General features: G+C 37.8%; 1 protein-coding gene across 1 annotated transcript in view; it reads right to left on the bottom strand.

The window, feature by feature from the left end:
* Positions 1-27,164, bottom strand: part of kdr (kinase insert domain receptor (a type III receptor tyrosine kinase)) — a 36,798-nt gene that overhangs the window by 3,713 nt on the left and 5,921 nt on the right. The window contains 25 exon segments of the mRNA XM_048206668.1: positions 57-156; positions 253-364; positions 454-576; positions 694-785; positions 3,043-3,211; positions 3,492-3,580; positions 3,832-3,945; positions 4,034-4,138; positions 6,164-6,299; positions 6,670-6,776; positions 10,414-10,545; positions 11,453-11,599; positions 13,624-13,962; positions 14,079-14,187; positions 14,762-14,873; positions 20,481-20,637; positions 20,735-20,898; positions 21,000-21,117; positions 21,312-21,504; positions 24,027-24,163; positions 24,427-24,595; positions 25,660-25,723; positions 25,725-25,782; positions 26,267-26,481; positions 26,668-26,764. Coding sequence (XP_048062625.1) covers positions 57-156; positions 253-364; positions 454-576; positions 694-785; positions 3,043-3,211; positions 3,492-3,580; positions 3,832-3,945; positions 4,034-4,138; positions 6,164-6,299; positions 6,670-6,776; positions 10,414-10,545; positions 11,453-11,599; positions 13,624-13,962; positions 14,079-14,187; positions 14,762-14,873; positions 20,481-20,637; positions 20,735-20,898; positions 21,000-21,117; positions 21,312-21,504; positions 24,027-24,163; positions 24,427-24,595; positions 25,660-25,723; positions 25,725-25,782; positions 26,267-26,481; positions 26,668-26,764 — 3,358 coding nt within the window.

Raw genomic sequence — 27,164 nt, 5'->3', positions numbered from 1 at the left:
CACAGATCTTCACAGATTAATTTTACATCAATACTAAAACTGTGTAGTATATTTACATCTCAGGCGTGGCATAATCTGGAGCTCTCATTCTGGTTCCCTCCTTCAGTCGCCTACAGAAAGACTCATCAATGCACACACCTGGGTATGGAGATGCACCTGCACCAAAGGAGATTGTATTAGGTTTAGAGTAGGTTTATTCTAGTAGCTAGTAAGCGCTGTGATAATATTATATTAATATCAATATTGTGTTACCAAGTGAGAAGATTTCCCATAACAGCACTCCAAAAGACCAAACATCACTCTGCGTGGTGTACACACGGTCAAAAATGGTCTCAGGAGCCATCCACTTGAGAGGAAGACGAGCCTGTGATGATAGAGAGGAAATGCTCAAGTGTAAGTTGGTCTACTTCGATAAACAAATGGAATGAAGTTGTGTGTAATAAAAGTCCTCACATCTCCTTTACGGACGTAATCAGGGTCTTTATAAACGTCTCTGGCCAGCCCAAAGTCACATATCTTCACCACATTGTTCTCAGAAAGTAGGATGTTTCTGGCTGCCAAGTCCCGGTGGATACACTGCAAACACAAAGTAGAATTATGACTGAAGCAATTATCTTCAATGAACAGTAAATGCTCAAGATCAATGTATACACACACACACAGGTAGACCCTGATTGTGTGTTTCACTTTTACCTTTCGAGAAGCTAGGAACTCCATGCCTTTGGCCACCTGAAAGCTATAGCTGATGAGATCCTCCATTGTCAGGTGATCCCAGTCTGAACTCTCTATACACGAGCAGATGACACATAATATATATATATATATATATATATCTTAGGTCCAGTAAATGTTTTTAATAATCTTTTTGTGTTCATTAATTATATATATATACACACACACACACACACACACACACACACTATACAGTGCAAATGAGGGCTTGATTCTGGGAGTAAAAATACTGCTTAATCATTAGAATAATTAGGCTTATTGAAGCTGCTTAATCATTAGAATAATTTTATTTATTTTATTATTAATTTCTTTGTAGTTAATTCTATTTAAATAGTTTTAAATTATAAATTAATTTTAAAAGTACAAATATTCCATCTGTTTTCTAAAATAATATGAGCTCATTAAAGCTAACTAATATTTAGAAGAGAAAATAATAAGAATAAATAATAATGCTGTTTATTTATTTATTTGTTTGTTTATCTTGGAGTTAATTTTATTTTTCACTTCTTTATTAATTTGCAGTGTGCCAAATTTATTTTAAAAGTACAGATTTCCATATCCAGTATCTCACAAAAGTGAGTACACCCTTCACATTTCAGCAACCATTTTAGTATATTTTCTCAAGGGACAATACTATAGAAATGAAACTTGGATATATTTTAGAGTAGTCAATGTGCTGCTTGTATAGCAGTATAGATTTACTTTCCTCTGAAAATAACAACATACAGCCATTATTGTCAAAATAGTACAACAAAAGTGAGTACACCTTAAGTGATAACAGCTGTACGTCGTTTAACCATGCAAAGCCACATGTCCTATTCATCATGTTCATGTTTTTGTCTGCTTAGGACCATACAAATGTGTGTATCTTGTATTAGAGCAGTAAAAATTTGGTGCTTTGAGTACAATTCTCTCATATTGACCACTGGATGTTCAACATGGCACCTCATGGCAAAGAACTCTCTGAGGATTTGAAAAGTTGAATTGTTGCTCTCCACAAAGATGGCCTAGGCTATAAGAAGTTCGGTAACACCCTGAAACTGAGTTACAGTACAGTGGCCAGGGTCATACAGAGGTTTTCCAAGACAGGTTCCACTCGGAACTGGCCTCACAAGGGTCGATCAAAGTAGTTGAGTCATTGTCAGGTGCAGAATCTGGCTTCAAAAAACAGATGCATGAGTGTTGCCAGCATTGCCTTAGAGGTTGCAGAAGCGGAAGGTCAGCTTGTCAGTGCTCAAACCATATGCCGCACACTGCAACAAGTTGGTTTGCATGGCCGTCGTCCCAGAAGGAAGCCTCTTCTGAAGCTGGCTTGGACATGGATTCCAACATGTACTGTGACATTCTGAAGCAGAACATGATGCTCTCCCTTCAGAAACTGGGTCGAACGGCAGTTTTCCAACATGGTAACGACCTCAAACAAACCGCCAAGATGACAACTGCCTTGCTGAGGAAGCTGAAGGTGAAGGTGATGGAGTGGCCAAGTATGTCTCCAGACCTGAACCCTATTGAGCACCTGTGGGGCATCCTCAAGCGGAAGGTGGAGAAGCGCCATGTGTCTTATATCCAGCAGCTCCGTGATGTCATTACAGAGGAGTGGAAGAAGATCCCAGCAACAACCTGTGCAGCTCTGGTGAATTCCATGCCAAGGAGGATTAAGGCAGCGCTAGATAACAGTGGTGCTCACACAAAATATTGACACTTTGGACACAGTTTTGACATGTTCACTTAGGGTGTACTCACTTTTGTTGCCAGTTATTTAGACAATGGCTGTATGTTGAGTTATTTTTAGAGGACAGTAAATTTATACTGCTATACAACCAGCACATTGACTACTCTAAAGTATATCCAACTTTCATTTCTATAGTATTGTCCCTTGAGAACATATAATAAAATGGTTGCTGAAATGTGAGGGGTGTACTCACTTTTGTGAAATACTGTAGTTTCTCAAATAATGAGCTCATAAAAGCTACTTAGTAATTAGAATAATTATCTATTAATAATAAAATAATTATCTTATCTTTTTTATTTTGCTGTTAAGTAAGTTCCAGATGAAGTACAGCATCAAACACTCAAATGTATTTCATGTCACTTACAATAAAATGGGTTTTGTCATGTAACCTAAAAAATGTGCTTCATGTGGTAACATCTGAATGACAAAACTAAATGACAATACTAATTAAAACATTTTTCATATTTTCCATAACTTTGTTAAATGTGCCTTCTTTGGCTTTAGTAGCTGTGAGTACATAAACTTACAGTAAGTGTCGAAAGAGAGTACAGAGTATCCAACAAACTAATATACTGTACCTTGTTCATCCTGAAGCTGGGTTGTGGAGGTCTGTTCTCCCATCCTGGTGCACACTGCGGTGCCGGTGCAGATGTCCAGTCGAGTGCTGGTTCCCAGACCCAGATCCCCCTCTTGTAAATCCTCTTCCTGCTGCACCTCCCTCCTGCACGGCATCCGCTGCATCCGCTTCTGAGAAACAAGACACGTGTGGATCAGTTTCCGCTGCTGTCAGGGCAGTTGGTAAGTTAATAGGGTTGTCACGGTCAAGTCGCAACACCTTCATAACGCCTTTAACCTTGAACAACATTTAAAGGCCAAGCCAGGTAAGCTCAATGTCTTAAATAAGGCTCTTGAATCAATCTGACCACATCAGAAGACACCAGAACATTATTAAAAGGAAGAAGTGAGATCTTCGAAACCACATCACAGCTTGATTTTACAAGTTGCACTAGGTTATGACGGAATTTACCTTGTAGGGACTGTACTCTCCTCGTTTGCTTTTTAAATAGCTGGAGAGGTTACCGTGTTTACAATACTCTACAATCACCATCAAGGGTCCTGAAGGAGTAAGAAAGAGAGAGGGGAAGAAGAAGAGAGGCCTTTAATGTGGGCACATTGTGTTCTTCTCAACAATGCACAACCACTTTGTGGTGTTTTTTACACATTTCTCACTATGACTGTACATTTTGTCACCCATAAACATTTACACACTTCCTGAACAGAACTTGCCTGCAGCAAACTTCACAGGAAAGGAAAGATTACAGAAGTAATTTCTGTCAATATCTGAGTGTTTTAAAATGGGAACTCACCCCCTGGTTTAGTGCAGGCGCCTAGAAGGTTGACCACATTGAGATGGTGACCAATATGGATGAGGATCTTCAGCTCAGACATCAGAGCACGATACTCGCTGGAGGTAGCGCCCTCTGTCGGAGATTGAGAATGCTGCAATCAGTTGGGTTGGATGAAAGATATTTGAAGTCAGTTTAAGGCCAGTGAACAGATGCTTCATACCCTTGAGCATCTTCACTGCTACTGTGGTACAGGTGGTGGCCTTCTCAATACCATATGCGGTCGCCTCCACAACTTGACCAAATGCTCCTCTGCCCAGAGGCTCTCCTGGAGAACATGGTATACATTTGTGAACACTTGCGTCTGCATGTATTGGTAACATTTTTGTACAAAGATTTAGCTGTTTGCAGGGGTTAAATTGGGACTTTAAAGGGATAGTTCACCCAAAAATGAAAATTTGATGTTTATCTGCTTACCCCCAGTGCATCCAAGATGTAGGTGACATTTTTTCTTCAGTCGATCACAAATGATGATTTTTAACTGCAACCGCTGCCGTCTGTCATTCAAATAATGGCGGTTGATGGGAACTTCATCTATAAGAGTGAATAAACCTTGCTTAGACAAATCCAAATGAAACCTTGCGGCTCGTGACGACACATTAATGTCCTAAGACACGAAACGATCGGTTTGTGGGAGAAACCGAACAGTATTTCTATCATTTTTTACCTCTAATACACCACTATGTCCAACTCCGTTCAGGACTCCTTTAGTGATGTCTGATCGTGCTCTGACAACGGCAGTGATGTCTGACACTCATTGAAGTATATGCGCGAGACATCACTGCCGTTGTCAGAGCGCGATCAGACATCACTAAAGGAGTCCTGAACGGAGTTGGACATAGTGGTGTATTAGAGGTAAAAAATGATATAAATACTGTTCGGTTTCTCCCACAAACCGATCGTTTCGTGTCTTAGGACATTAATGTGTCGTCACGAGCCGCAAGGTTTCATTTGGATTTGTCTAAGCAAGGTTTATTCACTCTTATAGATGAAGTTCCCATCAACCGCCATTATTTGAATGACAGACGGCAGCGGTTGCAGTTAAAAATCATCATTTGTGATCGACTGAAGAAAAAATGTCACCTACATCTTGGATGCACTGGGGGTAAGCAGATAAACATCAAATTTTCATTTTTGGGTGAACTATCCCTTTAAAGATGTTGAAAGCATAAAATTTGATGGTGATTCTAGGCAAGTTATGATATGCTCCCCTATCCATGTTCCATGTCATTTTGACACCCTGTTATGATACTAAATGCATATATTTTCTTATATGAAAAAATAAAATAAATGATAAATCAAAATTAAATACATGGATATACAGAAAAATGTAGATAAATAAAAACATATCACTGCAGTCTGTTACATATCTGTATACACTGGTCCTTTTTGTGTTAATGTAATGAACTTCAAAGGTAAACTCATTAAATTAAGACATGAGTGTTTCTAACTGCAGCATGAAAATCATGTTTTTTCTTTTTCTTTTCTTTTCTTTTCTTTTCTTTTTTCGAAAACTACTGAAAAGCCATTCAGGATTGTTCCTGGCCAATTTAATTTAAAGGGTTAGTTCACCTAAAAATGAAAATTCTGTCATTTATTACTCACCCGTTTCACACCCGTAAGACTTTCATTCATCTTTGGAACACCAATGAAGATGTTTTTGATGAAATCTGAGAGCTCTCTGACTCATCCAAAGACAGCAATTTAACCACCACTTTTAAGGTCCAGAAAGGTACTAAAGACATCTCTTCTGTGTCATTCTCCTAAGCTGTTTACGTCCAGTGCTTCCAGGTTCTACGCCAGAATGCCGGTTCAGTTTTGGCCCGACGCTGTTCATGTGAGCAGCACAACACATGCGTGTGATGCTGACACAGGAGCCGGCCAATACAGAGCCGGCGTTCTGACGTAGAACCTGGAAGCACTGAACATAAACATAAACATATGAGAATTAAACAGAAGAGAAGATATTGTTGAATAAAGTCATTATTTTTATTGTGTTTTTGCGCACAAAAACCACTGCAGCCGCGTGGAATATTTTAACGATGTCTTTAGTACCTTTCTGGACCTTGAAAGTGGTGGTTAAATTGCTGTCTATGGAGACAGACAGCTCTCGGATTTCATCAAAAACATCTTAATTTGTGTTCCAAAGATGAACGAAGATCTTACAGGTGTGGAACAACATGAGGGTGAGTAATTAATGAGAGAATTTTTATTTTTGGCTGAACTAACCCTTAAATTTTTATTTGGGCTTGTTTTTTTCTTGTTTTATTTTTCACGTTTAGACAAGTCTCACCTAGCTTCAGTCTATCACGCGGGAATTCCCACTTGCTTGCATCATAGGTCAGTCTCTCACAGTGCTCATCCATTGGCATATCATCTGAGTCCAGAATGATTGACAGGTAGCCAGTTTTCAGATCTCCATCATTAGGCTGTGAGAGAGGGAAGAGGGAAGGATGGAAAGGGTGAGTGTACAACATAATGGAATGAGGGTCAAAAGGGGAGAAAGACCTCCACCTCTGTCCTGCTTGAGTCTCCCATCATTATAAAGACACCCACTAATGAGTTTCTGGAAGCCAGTATCATACTCAGAGGCAGAATTAAGGCTGGGGTACAGTGGGCACTGGGGCCCATGGCTGGTGTACGTGACACATTGCAGCAGAATATGGGCTGAGCATACAATAGAGGTGACGTAAGCCAAATGCGGGTGGTCAAATCTGATCAATCAGAGGACAGTGGAGAGTGTGCCTGTGCGTGTAAATGGGGAGAAAACAACAAAAAGGGAAAGAGACGGAATGTTACCCGCTTCCTGTTGCGGATGACAAAGACGATGAGGAGCCAGAGGAACATGGCAATGACCACGGCACCAATAGGCATGATCAATTCCACATTCATCTTTTCTTCTGCACCTATGGGATGGGTCACATGATCAATCAGAAATCACAAAGATGACACACAAAGACATTTAAAAAAAAAAAAAGATTTAACCCATACAACCTAAATAGAATGATAGATAGAACGACCCCGATAGATAGACAAATAGATAGATAGACAGACAGACAGACAGATGGACGGATGGACATTTTAATAAATATTAAAAAAAACTGAAGATATGACATGAATTGACATATTTGTGTCCTTGTTTGGTACCAATTTTCCAAAAAATAATTAGAAAAATTGTATTTAAGCAGATGATTTAACCAGATAAATATTTTATTTTGGAGAGGAACTGGAAATTTTTTTTATTATTTATATTATTTTTATTTTTATATTTATATTATATTATATTATATTACGTTTTATATTATTAGGAAGGCTCAGATTGCCTGGCCAAACCTAGTTTACAGGAAATATTTTGTTGTTGGGCGTGTATGATGGCTCCAAGTGCAAGGAATGTGAATTGTTTGCTGACCTGATATTACATCCAATCAAAATATTCCTGAAGAGAACATGAAGCCAAAGTCCACCAGCAGGAACCGATTCACATTAGATAAAAAAGTACAATGTTCTCTTTTCTAATGTAAAACACGCAACTGGTCAATCGATCACTATATGTAGATTATTGAGTTTATTTTTCTCTCCCTTCCTCTCTTTTACTCCTTCTTTCTCCTCGTGGGAATGGTGCTGTCAGTGAATATGACTACTGCTTTACAGTAGCATATGTAGTGACAAGGATAAACAGTGATGCCGAGAGGGTAGTCACGTACACTTGGAATATGTCTCTGTTATTTGTGTGCCTCTATGCTCTCTGTCCTTCATGTAAGTGAGGCAAGAGACGGAACAATATCAAGATGTAAGTCACCAAGTCACCGAAAAAGATATGTAATGTACTTTATTTATATATATATATATATATATATATATATATATATATATAGAGAGAGAGAGAGAGAGAGAGAGAGAGAGAGGGTGGGTGGGACGTCCCTCTCTTTTGTGTTCTGGGATTTTGCTTTGTTTTCTTTTAGCACTCCCTAAAGGATGTACACTAACAGAGCCCTCTTCCTGGCTGACTAAAAAGAGAGCTATTTTTGCCACAGGGCCTTGATTAAAACAAAATCTCAATGAGGATAAAAGTCAGTGTGAGACTGAGCTTGCCTCACACCCATGACTTAAAATGGGATCTTTAATAGTGTGGCTACTACGTGATGTTTTGCATTTCCCTTCATACCTGACAAACTACTATGAATCTACCTGCTATCTTTTGGTATAAGAAACGTTTACACTACTGTTTAAAAGTTTGGGGTCAGTAATATACATTTTTAAAGAAATTAATACTTTTATTCAATTATTAAGGATGCAATAAATTGATAAAAAGTGACAGTAAAGACATTTAAAATGTTATAAAAGATTTCTGTTTCAAGTTTTTTTTTAAACCTTCCTATTTATCAAAAAATCCTGAAAAAAATGTAGCAACATTTATATAAAAATGTTAAGCAGCTCAACCTTTTTCAACATTGATAATAATAAGAAATGTTTCTTGAGCACCAAATTATCATATTAGAATGATTTCTGAAGGATTATGTGACACCGAAGAATTTTAAAATTACATTTTAAAATATGATAAAATAGATAAGTTATTTTAAAAGTTGAACTTCTTTTAACAGTGTGTATTTAGAGCACTGCGTCATGCGTAAGATGCTGCAAAAGATGCAAGACACAAATGCAACGGTCAAACACGTCCACATGTTTACATAGAAAAACAATGGGAAAAGCCGTGCAGTGGAATGCAAAAATATGTTCTGTGTGAATGGATGCTTAGTGAGTGTGAGAGACTTCTTTCAAAAACATTAGTAGTGTAACTACCATTAATAGATTTGCAAAAATAAAGACTAAATCATATCAAGATCTAGGAGTGTTAGACGACGGGGCCAATTGTAACATTCTAAAAATACAGGTGCTGGTCATATAATTACATTATCGTGAAAAAGTTCATTTTTTTATTGTAAATTATTTTTAAAAATTAAACTTTCATATATTCTAGATTCCCTACATGTAAAGTAAAACAGTTCAAAAGTTTTTTTTTTTTTTAATTTTGATGATTAGAGCGTACAGCTCATGAAAGTCCAAAATCCAGTATCTCATAATATTAGAATATTTCCTAAGATCAATCAAAAAATGGATTTTCAAAACAGAAAAGTTCAAGTTCTTTAAAGTATGTTCATTTGTACACTCAATACTTGGTCTGCAGCACATATTACAGCAAATGACTTGCTCTAGCACAAATTACAGCATCAGTGAAGTGGAAGTGATCAGCCTGTGGCACTGCTGAGGCACTATTGAGCCTTCAGATCATCTATATATTGTTGGATCGACTGTTTCTCATCTTTCTCTTGAAAATATCCCATAGATTCAGGTCAGGCATGTTGGCTGGCCAATAAAGCACAGTAATATCATGGTCAGCAAACCACTTGGAAGTGGTTTTTGCACTGTGGGCAGGTGCTAAAGTCCTGCTGGAAAAGGAAATCAGCATCTCCATAAAGCTTGTCAGCAGATGGAAGCATAAAGTGCTCCAAAATCTCCTGGAAGATGGCTGCATTGACTTTGCACTTGATAAAACACAATGGACCAACACCAGCAGATGTCACGGCCCCCCAAATCATTACTGACTTCAGAAACTTCACACTAGACTTCAAGCAGCTTGGACTCTGTGCCTCTCCAGTCTTCCTTCAGACTCTGGGACCATGATTTCAACATGAAATGCAAAATTTACTTTTATCTGAAAAGAGGACTTTTGACCACTGTTCACTGTCCAGTTCTTTTTCTCCTTAGCCCAGGTAAGATGCTTCTGACGTTGTTTCTGTTTCAGAAGTGGCTTGGTAGTCCTTTTCCTGACGATGTCTGAGTGTGGTGACTCTTGATGCGCTGACTTCGGCTTCATTCTACTCATTGTGAAGCTCTCCCAAGTGTTTGAATCGGCTTTACTTGACAGTATTCTTAAGCTTGCGGTCATCCCTGTTGCTTGTGCACCTTTGCCTACCCAATTTCTTCCTTCTAGTCAACTTTGCATTTAATATGCTTTGATACATCACTCTGTAAACAGCCACCACATTCAGTAATGACCATCTGTGACTTACTCTCTTTGTGGAGGGTGTCAATGATTGTCTCCTGGACCATTGCCAAGTCAGCAGTCTTCCCCATTAGTGTGGTTTCAAAGAACAAGAGATACCTGGAATTTATACTGTAGGGATGGTCACTTTAATGAAACTCAAATGTAAATATTCTAATATTTTGAGATACTGGATTTTGGACTTTCATGAGCTGTACGCTCTAATCATCAAAAAAAAAAAAAAAAAAAAAAAAAAAAAAACTTTTGAAATGTTTTACTTTACATGTAGGGAATCTAGAATATATGAAAGTTTCATTTTTAAAAATAATTTACAATAAAAAAATGAACTTTTTCACGATATTCTAATTATATGACCAGCACCTGTAAATTTCATTAAAATTCTGCACAACTTTACAGAAAATATGTATATGTCTTTTAATCTCCTACAAACCAAAAATAAAAATAAAATAAATCCCACAGTGACTTTTATTTAGACTCACCATCCACAGTGATACGAGCCTCATTATAGTCACAGCCCTGCTTGTTACAGGCCGTACATATGTAAAGACCACTGTCCTCTTTTTTCACCCTTTGGATGGTCAAGACACGATTTGACTCTTGCAGAATCACACCTGACAACAGAAAAGCATGAACACTACTGTCACTGTTTTGTCAGCTTAACAAATGTGCTTGACATGGAAACATGTGAAATGACCTGGTTTCACTGGATACACCTCACTATTTACACTAATAAACGTCATTACTAGTCACTAAACTAGCCACCCCTCAGAGACAGTTACAGTCATTCATTATTGTCTGTAATGCACACACTAACACCTAACTGATTTTATGATGAGATTCAATGTAACTTTGTTAATTGTTGTCTCAAGCCTGAGAACAGTGGTAAAACAAAAAAAGTTCAAATTATTTTAAATCAGATTTGCCTCCAACATGTGAAACAGAGCTGAGAAGCAAACTAAAAGCTGGAATACGCTACATAAATGAACCGATCATACACTTACTGACTTACTGTACTTACCGGTTACAGAGAAAAACTGGGCATCATACACTAAACCACCAAAGATAACACACTACCAGACTTTAAAGTCATCCCATACACAGCAAACTCACGCAGAAACATACACCTCAGTGCTAGGAGATGCATGACAAATGAAAACAATTTGTGTTCTAAAATCTTATCAGAAGATGTTTAACATCCTCCAACTGTATGGATTCATAGACTGAAGATTAAAATAGAAAAAAATAGTCTCTACCCATCATACACTACGTACTTTTGTGTCCGACTGTTCAAAAATCTGCAGACTGGCTCTGGCTTTCAGCAACTAGTGTCGACTCATCTGCAGTGTTATTTTAGTATTGTTTATATAGCATTAAAATAGCATACTGCAAATTGGGGCAAAAATCCATGCGAAAGCCATGCAATGTATTACAGCCTTAAGAGATTTGTTCCACTCTACAGGACAATATTGAGGGTTGTTTAATATTTTTTTGTACTTATAGATGTTTTATTTTGCGCACCTGATCCCTCCATGACGGTCTGGTTGTCTTTAGTCCAAACTACAGTAGGGGTTGGTGTGCCAGTCACCTCACACACTAGTGTGGTAGAGTCACTCGCATTCACTCTTTGGTTAGTCAGATTGGTCACAATTCTTGACATCTCAAGAGCTGCGGAAAGATATAAACCAATGTACATTCAAGCATGCACATGACTTCTGCAATATATCCCATCTGAACAACAATCAAACTGAAGCAAGCAGGAAATAAATATAGTCCGTTAAAGGGATATTTCACCCAAAAATTATCCCATGATTTACTCACCCTCAAGCCATCCTAGGTGTATATGACTATATTCTTTCAGTAGGTCACAATCAGAGATATATTTAAAAATATCCTGGCTCTTACAAGATTTAATTGAAGTGAATGGGCGGGCCACATTTTGAAGCCCTCAAAAATGCATCTATCCATCATAAATATAATCCATACGGCTCCAGGGGGTTAGTGAAGGCCTTCTGAAGCGACAGGTTTTTGTAAGAAAAATATATATATTTACATTTTATAAACTAAAATAACTAGCTTCCACCAGACGACCATACGCATACTGCCTGCAAACCCTGGCGCAATGTATGATGCAAGATGTAGGAGCTTAGACACCTCTCGTGGTTTAAATAAATAGGGCTGTGCAACAAACTGAAGCTCCCCTACTCGTATATTGAAATCCAACATTTCTCTTTAAAATTTGTCATTTTAGATTTATAATTCATGACCAGTGTTTTGTTTTACTCTGTCCTCTGCGCTTCTGCATTCGTCATTACATCATGTGTAGGGTCAGAAGTTACTCTTCCGCCGCAAATCGATGCGTACAGCCATCTGCCGGAAGCTAGTTATTATAGTTAATAAAGTTTTAAATATGGATATTTTTCTTACAAAAACACATAACTTCAGAAGGCCTTTATTAAAGGTGCCCTAGAACTAGTTTTAACAAGATGTAATATAAGTCTAAGGTGTCCCCTGAATGTGTCTGTGAAGTTTCAGCTCAAAATACCCCATAGATTTTTTTAAATTCATTTTTTTAACTGCCTATTTTCAGCCATAATTACATATGCACCGATTTAGTGTGCGGCCCCTTTAAATCTGGCGCTCCCCCACCCACGAGCTCGCGACTGCCTTAAACAGCATTTAAAAAAAGTTCACACAGCTAATATAACCCTCAAAATGGATCTTTATAAAGTGTTCGTCATTCATGCTGCATGCATGTATCGATTCCTGTGAGTATAGTATTTATTTGGATGTTTACATTTGATTCTGAATGAGTTTGAGGCTGTGCTCCGTGGCTAACGGCTAATGCTACACTGTTGGAGAGATTTATAAAGAATGAAGTTGTGTTTATGAATTATACAGACTGCAAGTGTTTAAAAAATGAAAATAATGACGGCTCTCATCTCCATGAATACAGTAAGAAACGATGGTAACTTTAACCACATTTAACAGTACATTAGCAACATGCTAACGAAACATTTAGAAAGACAATTTACAAATATCACTAAAAATATCATGTTATCATGGATCATGTCAGTTATTATTGCTCCATCTGCCATTTTTCGCTATTGTCCTTGCTTGCTTACCTAGTCTGATGGTTCAGCTGTGCACAGATCCAGACGTTTTGCCCTTGTCTAATGCATTGAACATGGGCTGGCATATGCAAATATTGGTGTCGTACATATTAATGATCCCGACTGTTACGTAACAGTCGGTGTTATGTTGAGATTCGCCTGTTCTTCTGAGGTCTTTTAAACAAATGAGATTTACAAAAGAAGGAGGAAACAATGGAGTTTGAGACTCACTGTATGTCATTTCCATGTACTGAACTCTTGTTATTCAACTATGCCGAGGTAAATTCAATTTTTAATTCTAGGGCACCTTTAACCCACTGGAAACGTATGGATTATTTTTATGATGGATGGATGCAAATGTTTTTTGTTTGTTTTTTTTGGGGGGGGGGGGGGGGGGGGTCATATACACCTAGGATGGCTTGAGGGTGAGTAAATCACAGGATCATTTTAATTTTTGGGTGAGCTATCCCTATAAGTGTGTGTTTCTACACCACTAGCATCACCAAACAAATTAAATGACACAAATAATGATAATTTTCAAACACGCCTCTTGAACTCTATGTAAAGCTATGGACTAACCTCTGAGCCTGAGGTTGTGAAGTAAGCAGGTTCTCTCATTGGTGTCCACATTTTCCACTTGGCAAGCGTACATGCCTTGGTCCATCAAAGTGGCATTGGGTATGGGCAGGTCCAGCGTTGCATTGCTGCCCTGCAGGCCTGATATGGTGATATTGGGCTGGTGCAAAGGTGACAGGGTGAGGTTATCACAGGCCTCTTGAGGGGCATCAGGTTTGGTTACGTTTGTTACCCGATACCAACGTAAGTTAGAGTACTGCAGTCGATCGGCTACACAGCGCATTACCACATCCTCTCCCTCAATAGGGTTCCTGGAGGGGAGGACGCTTAGGTTGAGGTAACCTGTGAGGAAGACAAAAATAACAAAAAGTTGAGATTTGAGCACTTCTTAAAATTCGATTGCAATAGATTAGATTGGGATGTACAGTGGAGATTGTCTCTGGTTTGGAACCACTTACGATTTACTCGAAACACAATGACTCGCTCTTCTTCTCCAATCTTATTGGAGGCAAGGCATCTGTAGAGGGCATGATCAACTGCTTTCTGGATCTTCAGTGTGCTGATGGTCTATGGGAGAACACAAGAGTACATCAAAACAGCATCAAAGGCAGTGGATGATTTTAAAAATATAATTATAACCAGATTTACAAGGAATAACCATTAATTCAGTGGGGTCCAAAGGTCTCAGACCACTTTTGCATTTTCATTACAAATTGAAAAATTAATTTGATTTTTTTTTTTAAGTGTCTTTATATTTGGTTGATCTTTTTGCCTTAATGACAGCTGCACTCGAGCTGCGTGAACTCAACAAGTTTGTGTAAAACCTGATGATCATGTTTTCCAGCATGATTTGAGATTATCTAAAGAGCCTCTTGAGCTTCAGTTGAAGCAAGTACATCTGACTGTCTGTACAAAGCAGAATACATTTACTTGTTTGATTAGTGACCTAGAAATAGTGCATGAGTCTTAAATATTTCTTATTTACTTAACCTAATCCTAATTTGTTTCAGGTTTATTACTAGGTTTAAATTAGATTTTGAATCCCAGTATCAAACATATACCCAACTGTATATTTTATGCTTATTTTTTCCATGTTTAAATGCTGAGCTAAACACAGCAAAGAACTGGTATAAATGTTTACCTTAAGAGAGCTTTCAATGACAGATGTGGGGCTGATGATGGGATTCTTCCCTGTGTTGTTTGATATCTCCCTCCACTTGTCACACTTCACCGCACTCTGGTCTGACTTCGGTCTGTGAGTAACAGTTTTTACACAGTCAAAATAAATAAATAAATACATTAAGAATTAAGAAATATAAGAAGTAATTTTTGTCACGATAATAATAATATACAGTGGGTACGGAAAGTATTCAGACCCCCTTAAAATTTTCACTCTTTGTTATATTGCAGCCATTTGCTAAAATCATTTAAGTTCATTTTTTTCCTCATTAATGTACACACAGCACCCCATATTGACAGAAAAACACAGAATTGTTGACATTTTTGCAGATTTATTAAAAAAGAAAAACTGAAATATCACATGGTCCTAAGTATTCAGACCCTTTGCTGTGACACTCATATATTTAACTCAGGTGCTGTCCATTTCTTCTGATCATCCTTGAGATGGTTCTACACCTTCATTTGAGTCCAGCTGTGTTTGATTATACTGATTGGATTTGATTAGGAAAGCCACACACCTGTCTATATAAGACCTTACAGCTCACAGTGCATGTCAGAGCAAATGAGAATCATGAGGTCAAAGGAATTGCCTGAAGAGCTCAGAGACAGAATTGTGGCAAGGCACAGATCTGGCCAAGGTTACAAAAAAATTTCTGCTGCACTTAAGGTTCCTAAGAGCACAGTGGCCTCCATAATCCTTAAATGGAAGACGTTTGGGACGTCCAGAACTCTTCCTAGAGCTGGCCGTCTGGTCAAACTGAGCTATCGGGGGAGAAGAGCCTTGGTGAGATAGGTAAAGAAGAACCCAAAGATCACTGTGGCTGAGCTCCAGAGATGCAGTCGGGAGATGGGAGAAAGTTGTAGAAAGTCAACCATCACTGCAGCCCTCCACCAGTCAGGGCTTTATGGCAGAGTGGCCCGACGGAAGCCTCTCCTCAGTGCAAGACACATGAAAGCCCGCATGGAGTTTGCTAAAAAACACCTGAAGGGCTCCAAGATGGTGAGAAATAAGATTCTCTGGTCTGATGAGACCAAGATAGAACTTTTGGCCTTAATTCTAAGCGGTACTGTATGTGTGGAGAAAACCAGGCACTGCTCATCACCTGTCCAATACAGTCCCAACAGTGAAGCATGGTGGTGGCAGCATCATGCTGTGGGGGTGTTTTTCAGCTGCAGGGACAGGACGACTGGTTGCAATCGAGGGAAAGATGAATGCGGCCAAGTACAGGGATATCCTGGATGAAAACCTTCTCCAGAGTGCTCAGGACCTCAGACTGGGCCGAAGGTTTACCTTCCAACAAGACAATGACCCTAAGCACACAGCTAAAATAATGAAGGAGTGGCTTCACAACAACTCTGTGACTGTTCTTGAATGGCCCAGCCAGAGCCCTGACTTAAACCCAATTGAGCACCTCTGGAGAGACCTAAAAATGGCTGTCCACCAACGTTTACCATCCAACCTGACAGAACTGGAGAGGATCTGCAAGGAGGAATGGCAGAGGATCCTCAAATCCAGGTGTGAAAAACTTGTTGCATCTTTCCCAAAAAGACTCATGGCTGTATTAGATCAAAAGGGTGCTTCTACTAAATACTGAGCAAAGGGTCTGAATACTTAGGACCATGTGATATTTCAGTTTTTCTTTTTTAATAAATCTGCAAAAATGTCAACAATTCTGTGTTTTTCTGTCAATATGGGGTGCTGTGTGTACATTAATGAAGAAAAAAAATGAACTTAAATGATTTTAGCAAATGGCTGCAATATAACAAAGAGTGAAAAATTTAAGGGGGTCTGAATACTTTCCGTACTCACTGTACTATTGTTGTTATTATTAGTAGTAGTAGTAGTAGTATAGCAGTAGCTTATGGTCCTTTGATGTAAGTCACTTTAGATAAAACTCTCTTAAATGCATAAATGTAAATACTACCGTTCAAAAGTTTGGGATCACTAAGATTTTTTTTTTTTTTTTTTTAAGAAATGAATTTTTATTCAGCAAGGATGCGTTAAATTGATCAAAAGTGATAAAGACGTTTGTTTAAAAAAAAAAAAGAAATTTCAAATTGATGCTGGTCTTTCTGTTAACTTTTATTCATTAAAGGATCCACAAAAATGTCAAAGGTCAATAATTACTCATCCCTATGTCGCACCAAACCCATAAGACCTTCGTTCATCTTCGGAACACAAATTAAGATATTTTTGATGAAATTCTCTGATAGACTGCAACACAACCACCACTTTCAATGCTCAGAAAGGTACTAAAAACATTGTTAAAATAGTCCATGTGACTACAGTGGTTCAACCTTAATTTTATGAAGCAACGAGAATACTTTTTGTCAGGATGCTGGCTCATTATTGGCCGTCTCCTGCATCAGCATCACACGTATGCGTCGTGCTGCACAAGAGAACAGCATCGCCCAATACTGAGCTGGCGTTCTGATGTAGAACTCGGAAGCACTGCGCTGTGTTTACTATGTCGACAACACCGTAGGAGACTGACAGGGCAGAGAAGAAATTGTTGAATAAAGTTGTTATTTTTGTTTGTTTTTTGCACACAAAAAGTATTCTCGTCACTTCATAACATTAAGGTTGAACCACTGTAGTCACGTGAACTATTTTAACAATGTCTTTAATACCTTTCTGGGCCTTGAAAGTGGTGGTTATGTTGCAGTCAATAAATAGCTCACGGATTTCAATAAAACTTATCCCAATTTGTGTTCCGAAGATGAACGAAGGTCTTATGGGTTTGCAGTGACATAAGGGTGAGTAATTAATGACATAAATGTCATTTTTGTGTGAACGAACCCTTTAAGCAAATAAATAAATAATCATTATGAAAAAACAAGCATTTTTATTATAACATTTTACAATTGACCACCCATATCTCAAAAGAGAAAACACGCACAAAAATAAACATCTATATATCTCCAGCAGGAACAGGAAAAACGGAATTGAATCCTAAACAACAATGCATCTATTATTAGCAGTCTAAATTTAGCCCATCCCATAACTCAGTTCTCAGATCTACAGTAATTTCACTTCTGCCACACATTTATGAGCAATGGGAATTATCATAAATTTCAATAAACAGACATCGAGTTTATACTTAGGTTCAACATCAGCACCTCATGTAGGTCAGCCATAGAAGATGAGAGAAAGAGGAAAAAGGAAAAAAAAAGAGGGGGAAACAGACAAACACAAAAATAGGTCACACAAAAGCTGTAATGAAAGGTGAGGACGAGGCTGAACTCTTTTTAGTAGGATACAGTGACAGACATTGTGTTATTTTCATGTCTGATCAAGGACACGAGTTTTGAATGCATCTGCTTTTAGAACAACAGGAAGTTGTGATGAGGACTACGGAAGTAGGTGAGGGTGCAATCTGAAGATAAGGATTCGCGTAATTCCTGGCCCTGAACACTCATTGCATGATCACAACATCTTTGGAAGTGATGTTCTGTGAACGCAGGCTGCCAATCAAAGTCACAAGTCAACAAAACTCAAAGTAGCTGATTTCTTGGTCCTCGCTAACCCAAGCAGTCATACTTTTTGGCCCAATAACAACAGTCATTTCAGGATGAATGCCCAATTAGAGCACAAAATGCTAATGAACTGCACTGTGGGACACACTTGAACAGCAGAAACAAATATGCTAACACAGTTCTCATTCGTCTTCTATTGGAATGAATAGACCACACAAATATGTCAAAGCACTGAGCAAACCAGGACCTGCAAACATTCTTATTCAGTGCATATTTTGCCAGCAAAAACAATGACTAACGATATTTTCATCAACCTAAACAAAACAGTAAACGACTTCCCATACAAATACAGGAAGAAATATTTAATTTTTAGTATTCTTTCTGCATGACACGTTGGTAAATGCCAATTTGTTTGGTTTCTGCTGCGTCCTAGCAAGCTGTTTTTTTGGGGCAATGAGGAAATTTCATTTCAGCATTTGCATTACATTTCATCAAGGAATGTACAAATAAGGAATTTCACAAACAATTTATCATACAAGAGAAAAAAATATTTACAGTAATATAGATGCAGAGTAGATGTGAAAATGCAGGAAAGCATAGAAAAGAGAGAACAAGAAACATATTCCACATATGTTTGGGTATATTGATACATACACCGATCAGGCATAACATTATGACCACCTTTCTAATATTGTGTTGGTTCCACTTTTGCTGATAAAACAACCCTGACCCGTCAAGGCATGGACTCCACTAGAACCCTGTAGGTGTGCTGTGGTTTCTGGCACCAAGATGTTAGCAGCAGATCCTTTAAGTCCTGTAAGTTGCGAAGTGGGGCCTCCATGGATCGGACTTGTTTGTTCAGCACATCACACGGATGTTCGATTGGATTGAGATCAGGGGAATTTTGATTGTTGTGCTCCTAAAACCATTCCTGAACCATTTTTGCTTGTGGCAGGGCACATTATCCTGCTGAAAGAGGCCACAGCCACCAGGTAATACCGTTTCCATGAAAGGATACACATGGTCTGCAACAATGCTTAGGTAGGTGGTACGTGTCAAAGTAACTTCCACATGGATGGCAGGACCCAAGGTTTCCCAGCAGAACATTGCCCAAAGCATCACACTGCCTCCTCCAGCTTGCCTTCTTCCCATAGTGCATCCATGTGTTCTCCAGGTAAGCGACGCACACGCACCCGGCCATCCACGTGATGTAAAAGAAAACGTGATTCATCAGACCAGGCCACCTTCTTCCATTGCTCCATGGTCCAGTTCTGATGCTCACGTACCCACTCTTGGCGCTTTCAGCAGTGGACGGGGGTCAGCATGGACACCCTGACTGGTCTGCAGCTATGCAGCCCATACGCAACAAACTGTATATTCTCACACCTTTCTATCAGAACCAGCATTAACTTCTTGAGCAATTTGAGCTACAGTAGCTCATCTGTTGGATCGGACCACAAGGGCCAGCCTTCACTCCCCACATGCATCAATGAGCCTTGGCCGCCCATGACTCTGTCACCGGTTCACCACTTGTTCCTTCCTTGGACCACTTTTGATAGATACTGACCACTGCAGAACGGGAACACCCCAAAAGAGCTGCAGTTTTGGAGATGCTCTGACCCAGTCGTCTAGCCATCACAATTTGGCTCTTGACAAACTCGCCCAAATCCTTATGCTTGCCCATTTTTCCTGCTTCTAACACATCAACTTTGAGGACAAAATGTGTTATTCACTTCACCTGTCAGTGCTCATAATGTTATGTCTAATTGGTGTATGTACAATATGTCACACAGTATTATTTTTTACCAATCTAAGAAGTTAGATATTTTTGTATTTCGTTTATAATATAATACAATGCAATAAAAGAGAACTGAAGCAAAAATATGTAGGCAAATCACAAAAAAATGACATTATGTATTTTTAAATGACATGTGTGTATGCATGTGTGTATAACATGTAAAACATGGTGACTTGCAATTGATATCTTATCCCTTAAAATGACTTTCATTTGACTAACCTAATTTATTTATGTTAATTGAGTTATATTAATAAATATATTGACTTGAATAAAACCAGTTAAATTAGATGAAGCATGTTTATCTGACAAAACCTTTTTTGACCATCTAAATTCTTAGCTGTATTAAACAGCTTACATTTGAAAGCAAAAAAGACAACAGTATCAAATCATGTGGCATACGACTTACAGAAATCTGGCTGGGCAGTCCTCTCTGGGCATCCACTGCCATTTTATTGTGACAGGGCTGGATCCTCCTCTAGCAGTGCATCTGAGTGTAGGGCTACTGCCGTACATATGAACTTCAGGATCCGACAGCATTTCCTTCTGCAAGATCTTAGGGTGAACTGTACATATAAACACACGTTAATACAGAAGAGAAGAGAAGAGAAGAGAAGAGAAGAGAAGAGAAGAGAAGAGAAGAGAAGAGAAGAGATTCACTACCATGAACCAATAGTTGAAATGTTCTATTCTGCTGCTCCTCCTTATTTGTCATGACAACAGTATAATTCGCAGCATCCTCCTCTGTAACACCATATATAGTGAGAGATCCTCTGTTAGGCTTCATCTTGTAATCCTTCCTTTCTATCAGTACTTTATTCTTATACCTGGATGGACAAGAGCAAAAGAAAATTTAATGCAAGTTCAGTCGGACTTGCAAAGACAGTTCTAATCTATTTTATATAGTGACACTCCATTAACCACTTACCACTTGACAGAAGGCTCTGGATAAGCATCATATTTAACAAGGATTTTTGCCTCTACCTGGCCAGCATTTGCCTCCACAGTCTGCGTCAACTGATCATTGATCGCTATAAATGGTTTCTCTGAAATATCAATAGATATGTTAGCAAATACTAGTAAAACATTGTATTTTTGTATTATTTGCATTGTAAAACATATGGTCTTTATGCTACCATATATTTTTGCTGCCCTTGGTGTGCTAGCATCACTAATGTTTTAAATTATATATAATGCTCTATTTTGTTGCTAAGTTATGGTTATTCCTAAAAGCACATACCATAGATGGTGAGGAATGCTCGGGCAGTCTTGTACATCTGACCACTAGAGGCTGTGCAGATATACTCTCCTGTGTCATTTATGGTCACATTTTTTACAATGAGGGTATTGGACAGTTCTAAGGAGTTCCACAGCTTCTTCTTGTAGGACCTGGTCTCATAGCGTGACCTTTGCATTGAGCCGTTGACACTTTTCTGCAGGAGGTGAGAGAGATGGTTTAAAATCCACCAGAGAACAGCAAGATGTTATTTATGAAATTAAATTAATAACAAAATTGGTCTGGACTGGACTGATTTGAATTGAACTTTTGCTTCAAGTTTCTTAAAGGTTAGTTCTCCGAAAAATAAAAATTCTGTTATTAATTACTCGTTCCAAACCCGTAAGACTTTCGTTCATCTTTAGAACACAAATTAAGACCTTTTTGATGAAATCTGAGAGCTTTCTGTCCCTCCATAGACTGCTGCAGAAATACCACTTTGACGCTTCAAAATGTTCATAAAGAGAATCCATATGAATTGAGTGGATTAATCCAAATATTCTGAAGAGACATGCTCCCTTTATATGATGACCAGATTTAATTAAGGCTTTTATTCCCATAAATAATTTGATTAGTGAACATAAACAGAAGCTCATGTGAAACTGCTTGACACGTGAGAACAAACCTCTTCAGGAAGCTCAAACAAGCTGCGTAACACATGAAAATAAACCTCATTGTTTCTTGTACACATCAAGCAAACATGCTTGACCTTCCATTTACCACAACTGAGTTGATGAATGTTTATATGTGAATAAAGCCTAAATTCAATCTGTTCATCATATAAAGCAAACAAGTCTCTTCAGAAAATTTGGACTAAACCACTCAGTTCTTATGGATTATACAATCTCTTTATGAACTTTTTGAAGCATCAAAGTGTCACTTATGTAAGCTGTCAATGGAGGGACAGAAAGCTCTCAGATTTCATCAAAACATATCTTCCTTTGTGTTCCGAAAATGAACAAAAGAATTTTCATTTTGGAAATTTTACTTTTCATTTCACTTTAAGTAAAACATAAATGCCAGTATAACTAAGTAACCAGATATCGATAGTCACACAGAAGACTGACTGATGTGATGATCCATTTTAAAGATGCCCTAGAATTAAAAATTGAATTTATCTTGGCATAGTCAAATAACAAGAGTTCTGTACATGGAAATGACATACAGTGAGTCTCAAACTCCATTGTTTCCTCCTTCTTATATAAATCTCATTTGTTTAAAAGACCTCCGAAGAATAGGCGAATCTCAACATAACACCGACTGTTACGTAACAGTCGGGATCATTAATATGTATGACCCCAATATTTGCACATGCCAGCTCATGTTCAAAGCATTAGACAAGGGCAGGACGTCTGCATGTGCACAGCTGAATCATCAGACTAGGTAAGCAAGCAAGAACAATAGCAAAAAATGGCAGTTGGAGCAATAATAACTGACATGATTCATGATTACATGATATTTTTAGTGATATTTGTAAACTGTTTTTCTAAATGTTTCGTTAGCATGTTGCTAATGTACTGTTAAATGTGGTTAAAGTTACCATCGTTTCTTACTGTATTCACGGAGACAAGAGCCGTCGCTATTTTCATTATTAAACACTTGCAGTCTGTATAATGCATAAACACAACTTCATTCTTTATAAATCTCTCCAACAGTGTAGCATTAGCTGTTAGCCATGGATCACAGCCTCAAATTCATTCAGAATCAAATGTAAACAATATAACAGTATACAATACTCACATAATCCGACGCATGCATGACGAACACTTTGTAAAGATCCATTTGAGGGTTATATTAGCTGTGTAAACTTTGTTTATGCACTGTTTAAGGCAAGCGCAAGCTCTGGGGGCGGAAAGCGTGCGATTTAAAGCCGGGCCGCAACCTGAATCAGCGCATTTCTAATTATGCCCCAAAATAGGCAGTTAAAAAAATTAATTAAAAAAAATCTATGGGGTATTTTGAGCTGAAACTTCACAGACACATTCAGGGGACACCTTAGACTTATATTACATCTTGTAAAAAACATTCGATGGCACCTTTAAAGGATGTTTTCAAGTCAGTACAAGTCAGTTGTGTTGTATAATGTCAATTACCACAGAAATTGTGGAAATGTTTTCCATTTCTATTTCAAATAAAAGTTGTTCTTCTGAACTTTCTATTTATCAAAAAATCCTTTAGAAAGTATAGCATTTTCCACAAAAATATTAAGCAGCACAGCTGTTTTCAACATTGATAATAATAAATGTTTCATATTAGCATATTAGATTGATTTCTAAAGTATCATGTGGCACTATAGAATGGAGTAATGACAGCTTAAGATTCAGCTTTGCCATCACAGAAATAAATGACATTTTAAAATATATTAAAACAGGAAACAAGTATTTTAAATTGTAATAATAATAATAATATTACTAATTTTACAGTATTTTTGATACTGACCCTAAACGTTTGTCACACACCTGCTATCAAAATAAAGACATAGCAGACAGCTTTTGTTTTGACTGTTTCTGGCTGTTTTTCATCGCCGGACATTGCGATTTTATGTAGGGAACAGGAAGGAGACAACAAGAAGAAAAAAAACAGGGGCTGGTCTAGTTCTTTTCTTTGGTAATCAAGATTGAGTCACAAATACTGCCGATTGAGGTTAACTGGTATTGAACATTTCTCTAAGTCACTGACCTTCTCATGTGGGAAGGTCCACTGAAAGTCGATTCCCACATTGAGCTCGGTGTGAGCGGTGCAGTTGAACATTAGCCTCTCCCCTACCATCAGCCTCTCATGAGCTGGACTCAGGGTGAGGTCATGGATCTTGTATCCTGCGGAAGAGGGAAGGGGTGTAAGGGACGTGCCGGGTGGAGCATTGTTCTCTTGAGACCAGGGCAGCTGATCTCACACCAGACTGTTCTACAGTCTCAACAAATGATTCTGAAACATGCAATCTCGCCTCCTCAAAAACAAAAGTTTTATCAATTTCTGATATGCTTGCAAAACTGAAATAAATGATAAGTCAGATGCACATGTACTTCATGCAACATTTACCTGCCCAAATAAAATTAATACTTTTTTTTTTTTTGCTTACCTACAACAGCCACAATGTATGGTGATGACTGATAGGTCTCGTTTCGAATAATGGTTTGGCAGTAGACCACGCCAGCATAGCTGACCACATGACTAGGCAGGATGAAACCCCTCTTGCTATCCCAGATGACTTCTTTCCCATCAGTGGCCAGTTCTTTTACTGGATACTTCTGTACAAGGCAGACACCAGAAACATTCTTCAAATCATATCACCAGCAGTGAATCATACAACACAGGGATGAGTAAACATTAAACAATGTCCATGTCCTAAATATTCAATTCATTTTAAAAAATAAAACCAAAAACTTCCCATAAAAAGCTATTTTCACAATGTACACTACTGTTCAAAAATTTGGGGTCAGTTAAAGGGATAGTTCACCCAAAAATGAAAATTCTGTCATCATTTACTCACCCTCAAGTTGTTCCTAACCTGTGTAAATTTCTTTGTTCTGATATTTGGAAGAATGTTTGTAACCAAACGGATCTCGCCCCCCATTGTCTACCATAGTAGGAAAAAAATACAAACATTCTTCTAAATATCTTCCTTTGTGTACAGCAGAACAAAGAAATTTACACAGGTTTGGAACAACATTTTTGGGTGAACTATCCCTTTAAAGTTTTTATTTTGTTTTATTTTATAAAGTTTTACTTTTATTCAGTAAAGATGCAAACATTTTACACTGTTGCAAAAAATTATATTTCAAATAAATGCTGTTCTTTTAAACTTTATATTCATCAAAGAATGAAAAAAAAGTATCATGGTTTCCACAAAAATAAAACTGTTTTTCAACATTGATAATAATAATAAATGTTTCTTGAGCAGCAAATTAGCATATCAGAATGATTTCTGAAGGATCATGTGACACTGAAGACTGAAGTAATGATGCTGAAAACTCAGCTTTGACATCACAGGAATAAATTACATTTTAAAGCATATTAAAATAGAAAACAGTTCTTTTAAATTGTATTATTATTTCACAATATTCCTGTTTTAACTGTATAAAATAAATGCAGCCATGGTAAGCATGGGAGACTTCTTTCAAAAACATTCAAATATTTTACAGAACCCAAAATTGTGAGCAATAGTGTAGTTTGTATGATTTGGATTATGCCAAAAGCATTATTTAGAGTTAGCTCAAATAGAAATAGATCCTTGGAAATAGAAGGTAACATTTGTGAATCGACACTTTTTACAGTATAGGGTAGGGGAATATGTGTGTGCTGAAATACTCACTGTGTACAGTGTGACATTTAGATCCTCCACAGATACCAGACAGGGAATGACCACTTTGTTCTCCCTCCCGAATGAACACCACATCATAATCTTGAGCCATTCGGATAAACGGCGTACGATAATCTAAAAACATAGATATGTCTGATATTTATATTTAACCAACAACTAGATATTTACAAAGCACATGCAGAAACTAAACTAACTCTACTAAACGCACACTTTAGATAGCATAAGAGATATAACACTACTTACAAACAGTTATGAAACCTGATTATTAAAAGTGCAAGTTCACACAACCACACTTACACTTAAAAACAAACAACTTAAAATAAACCAATTCCTATATTTTGTCTGTCTGGACAAACAGTTTACAGCTATAATGGTGAAAAGGGAAGTCAAATGTGGTGGTGCCACCAGAATGAAGAGGTTATGAAGAATTCAGAAGGTTATCCTGAAAGACAACAAAGAAAGTATGCGGCAAACACATTTTTGTAATATTCCCACTGTCTCTCCCACTTTCTCTGGAAGACTGGGAGAGAGAGTTGAACACTATGAAAAATGTGCTTTTCTTTTTCTTGTCCAACAAGATTACACATGAAAATCATACCTTGTATGAAGACATACACAGCTATAGAGGTCTTCCCATCCTCTATAGGAAGGCTTTTATAGAAGCAGCGGTACTCTCCCGTCTCATTGGCTACTGCTTTGGAGAGTGTTAAAGTGCTACAGAATAGTCCATCACCACTACAGTCTGATGTGGTGAGCCGGGTTTCAGAACGGGTTCGGTTGTGAGGTGTAGACCACTCCAGGATCTGCCGCCCCCTGTGTAACAGGTAAAAAAAGACTAGTGTCAGCAATGTAATCTGACAAAAAAAGACCATCAAAAATCAAATAGCTAACAAAAACAGCACCCAGCTTGTGAGAAAAAATGTGCTGTGGCATCAGAATGAAAATGAAAGTTAATTTTATTTGAAGACAGATCTGCTCTTCTCCAGAAGCAAAGCATACCTGCACGTGATCTCCAGTGTACTTGAAGCATTGATTTTGAGAGTTTTCTCAGTGATGTTTAAGGTTGGAGGATCTGGAACAAATCTTAGCTCTATCGCTACAAGAAAAAATAAACCCAGAATGCTTTGTTAAAGAACAAGCTGCTGATATTCACATGAATACTTGAAAAAAATCAAAATCACTGAGTGATTTAAATGAGGACTTTAGTGGATATGATATTCATATAGTCTTACACTGGCCTAAATCTCAGATGGGACATTTATTACTGATGCAAATAACTTACTTTTGTTGTTGTTGTTTTTTATGAAAAATATATGAATATTATGCCATAAAAAGAAACAAATGTTACCAGATTTCTGATGTTTATCTTACTGAATTGAATTAAACCAACATAAACCAAGAAAGACACAAAACATCCAGTGTAAGACAACATATAACAATATTTCACATTAAAACTAAACACTGGACAGTAGGACCGCCATCCCCAGAGCAATAAA

Source organism: Megalobrama amblycephala, linkage group LG11, assembly GCF_018812025.1.
Source record: "Megalobrama amblycephala isolate DHTTF-2021 linkage group LG11, ASM1881202v1, whole genome shotgun sequence".
NCBI lineage: Eukaryota > Metazoa > Chordata > Actinopteri > Cypriniformes > Xenocyprididae > Megalobrama > Megalobrama amblycephala.
Note: the sequence above shows the minus strand (reverse complement) of the source record. Positions and strands in the feature narration are given on the sequence as shown.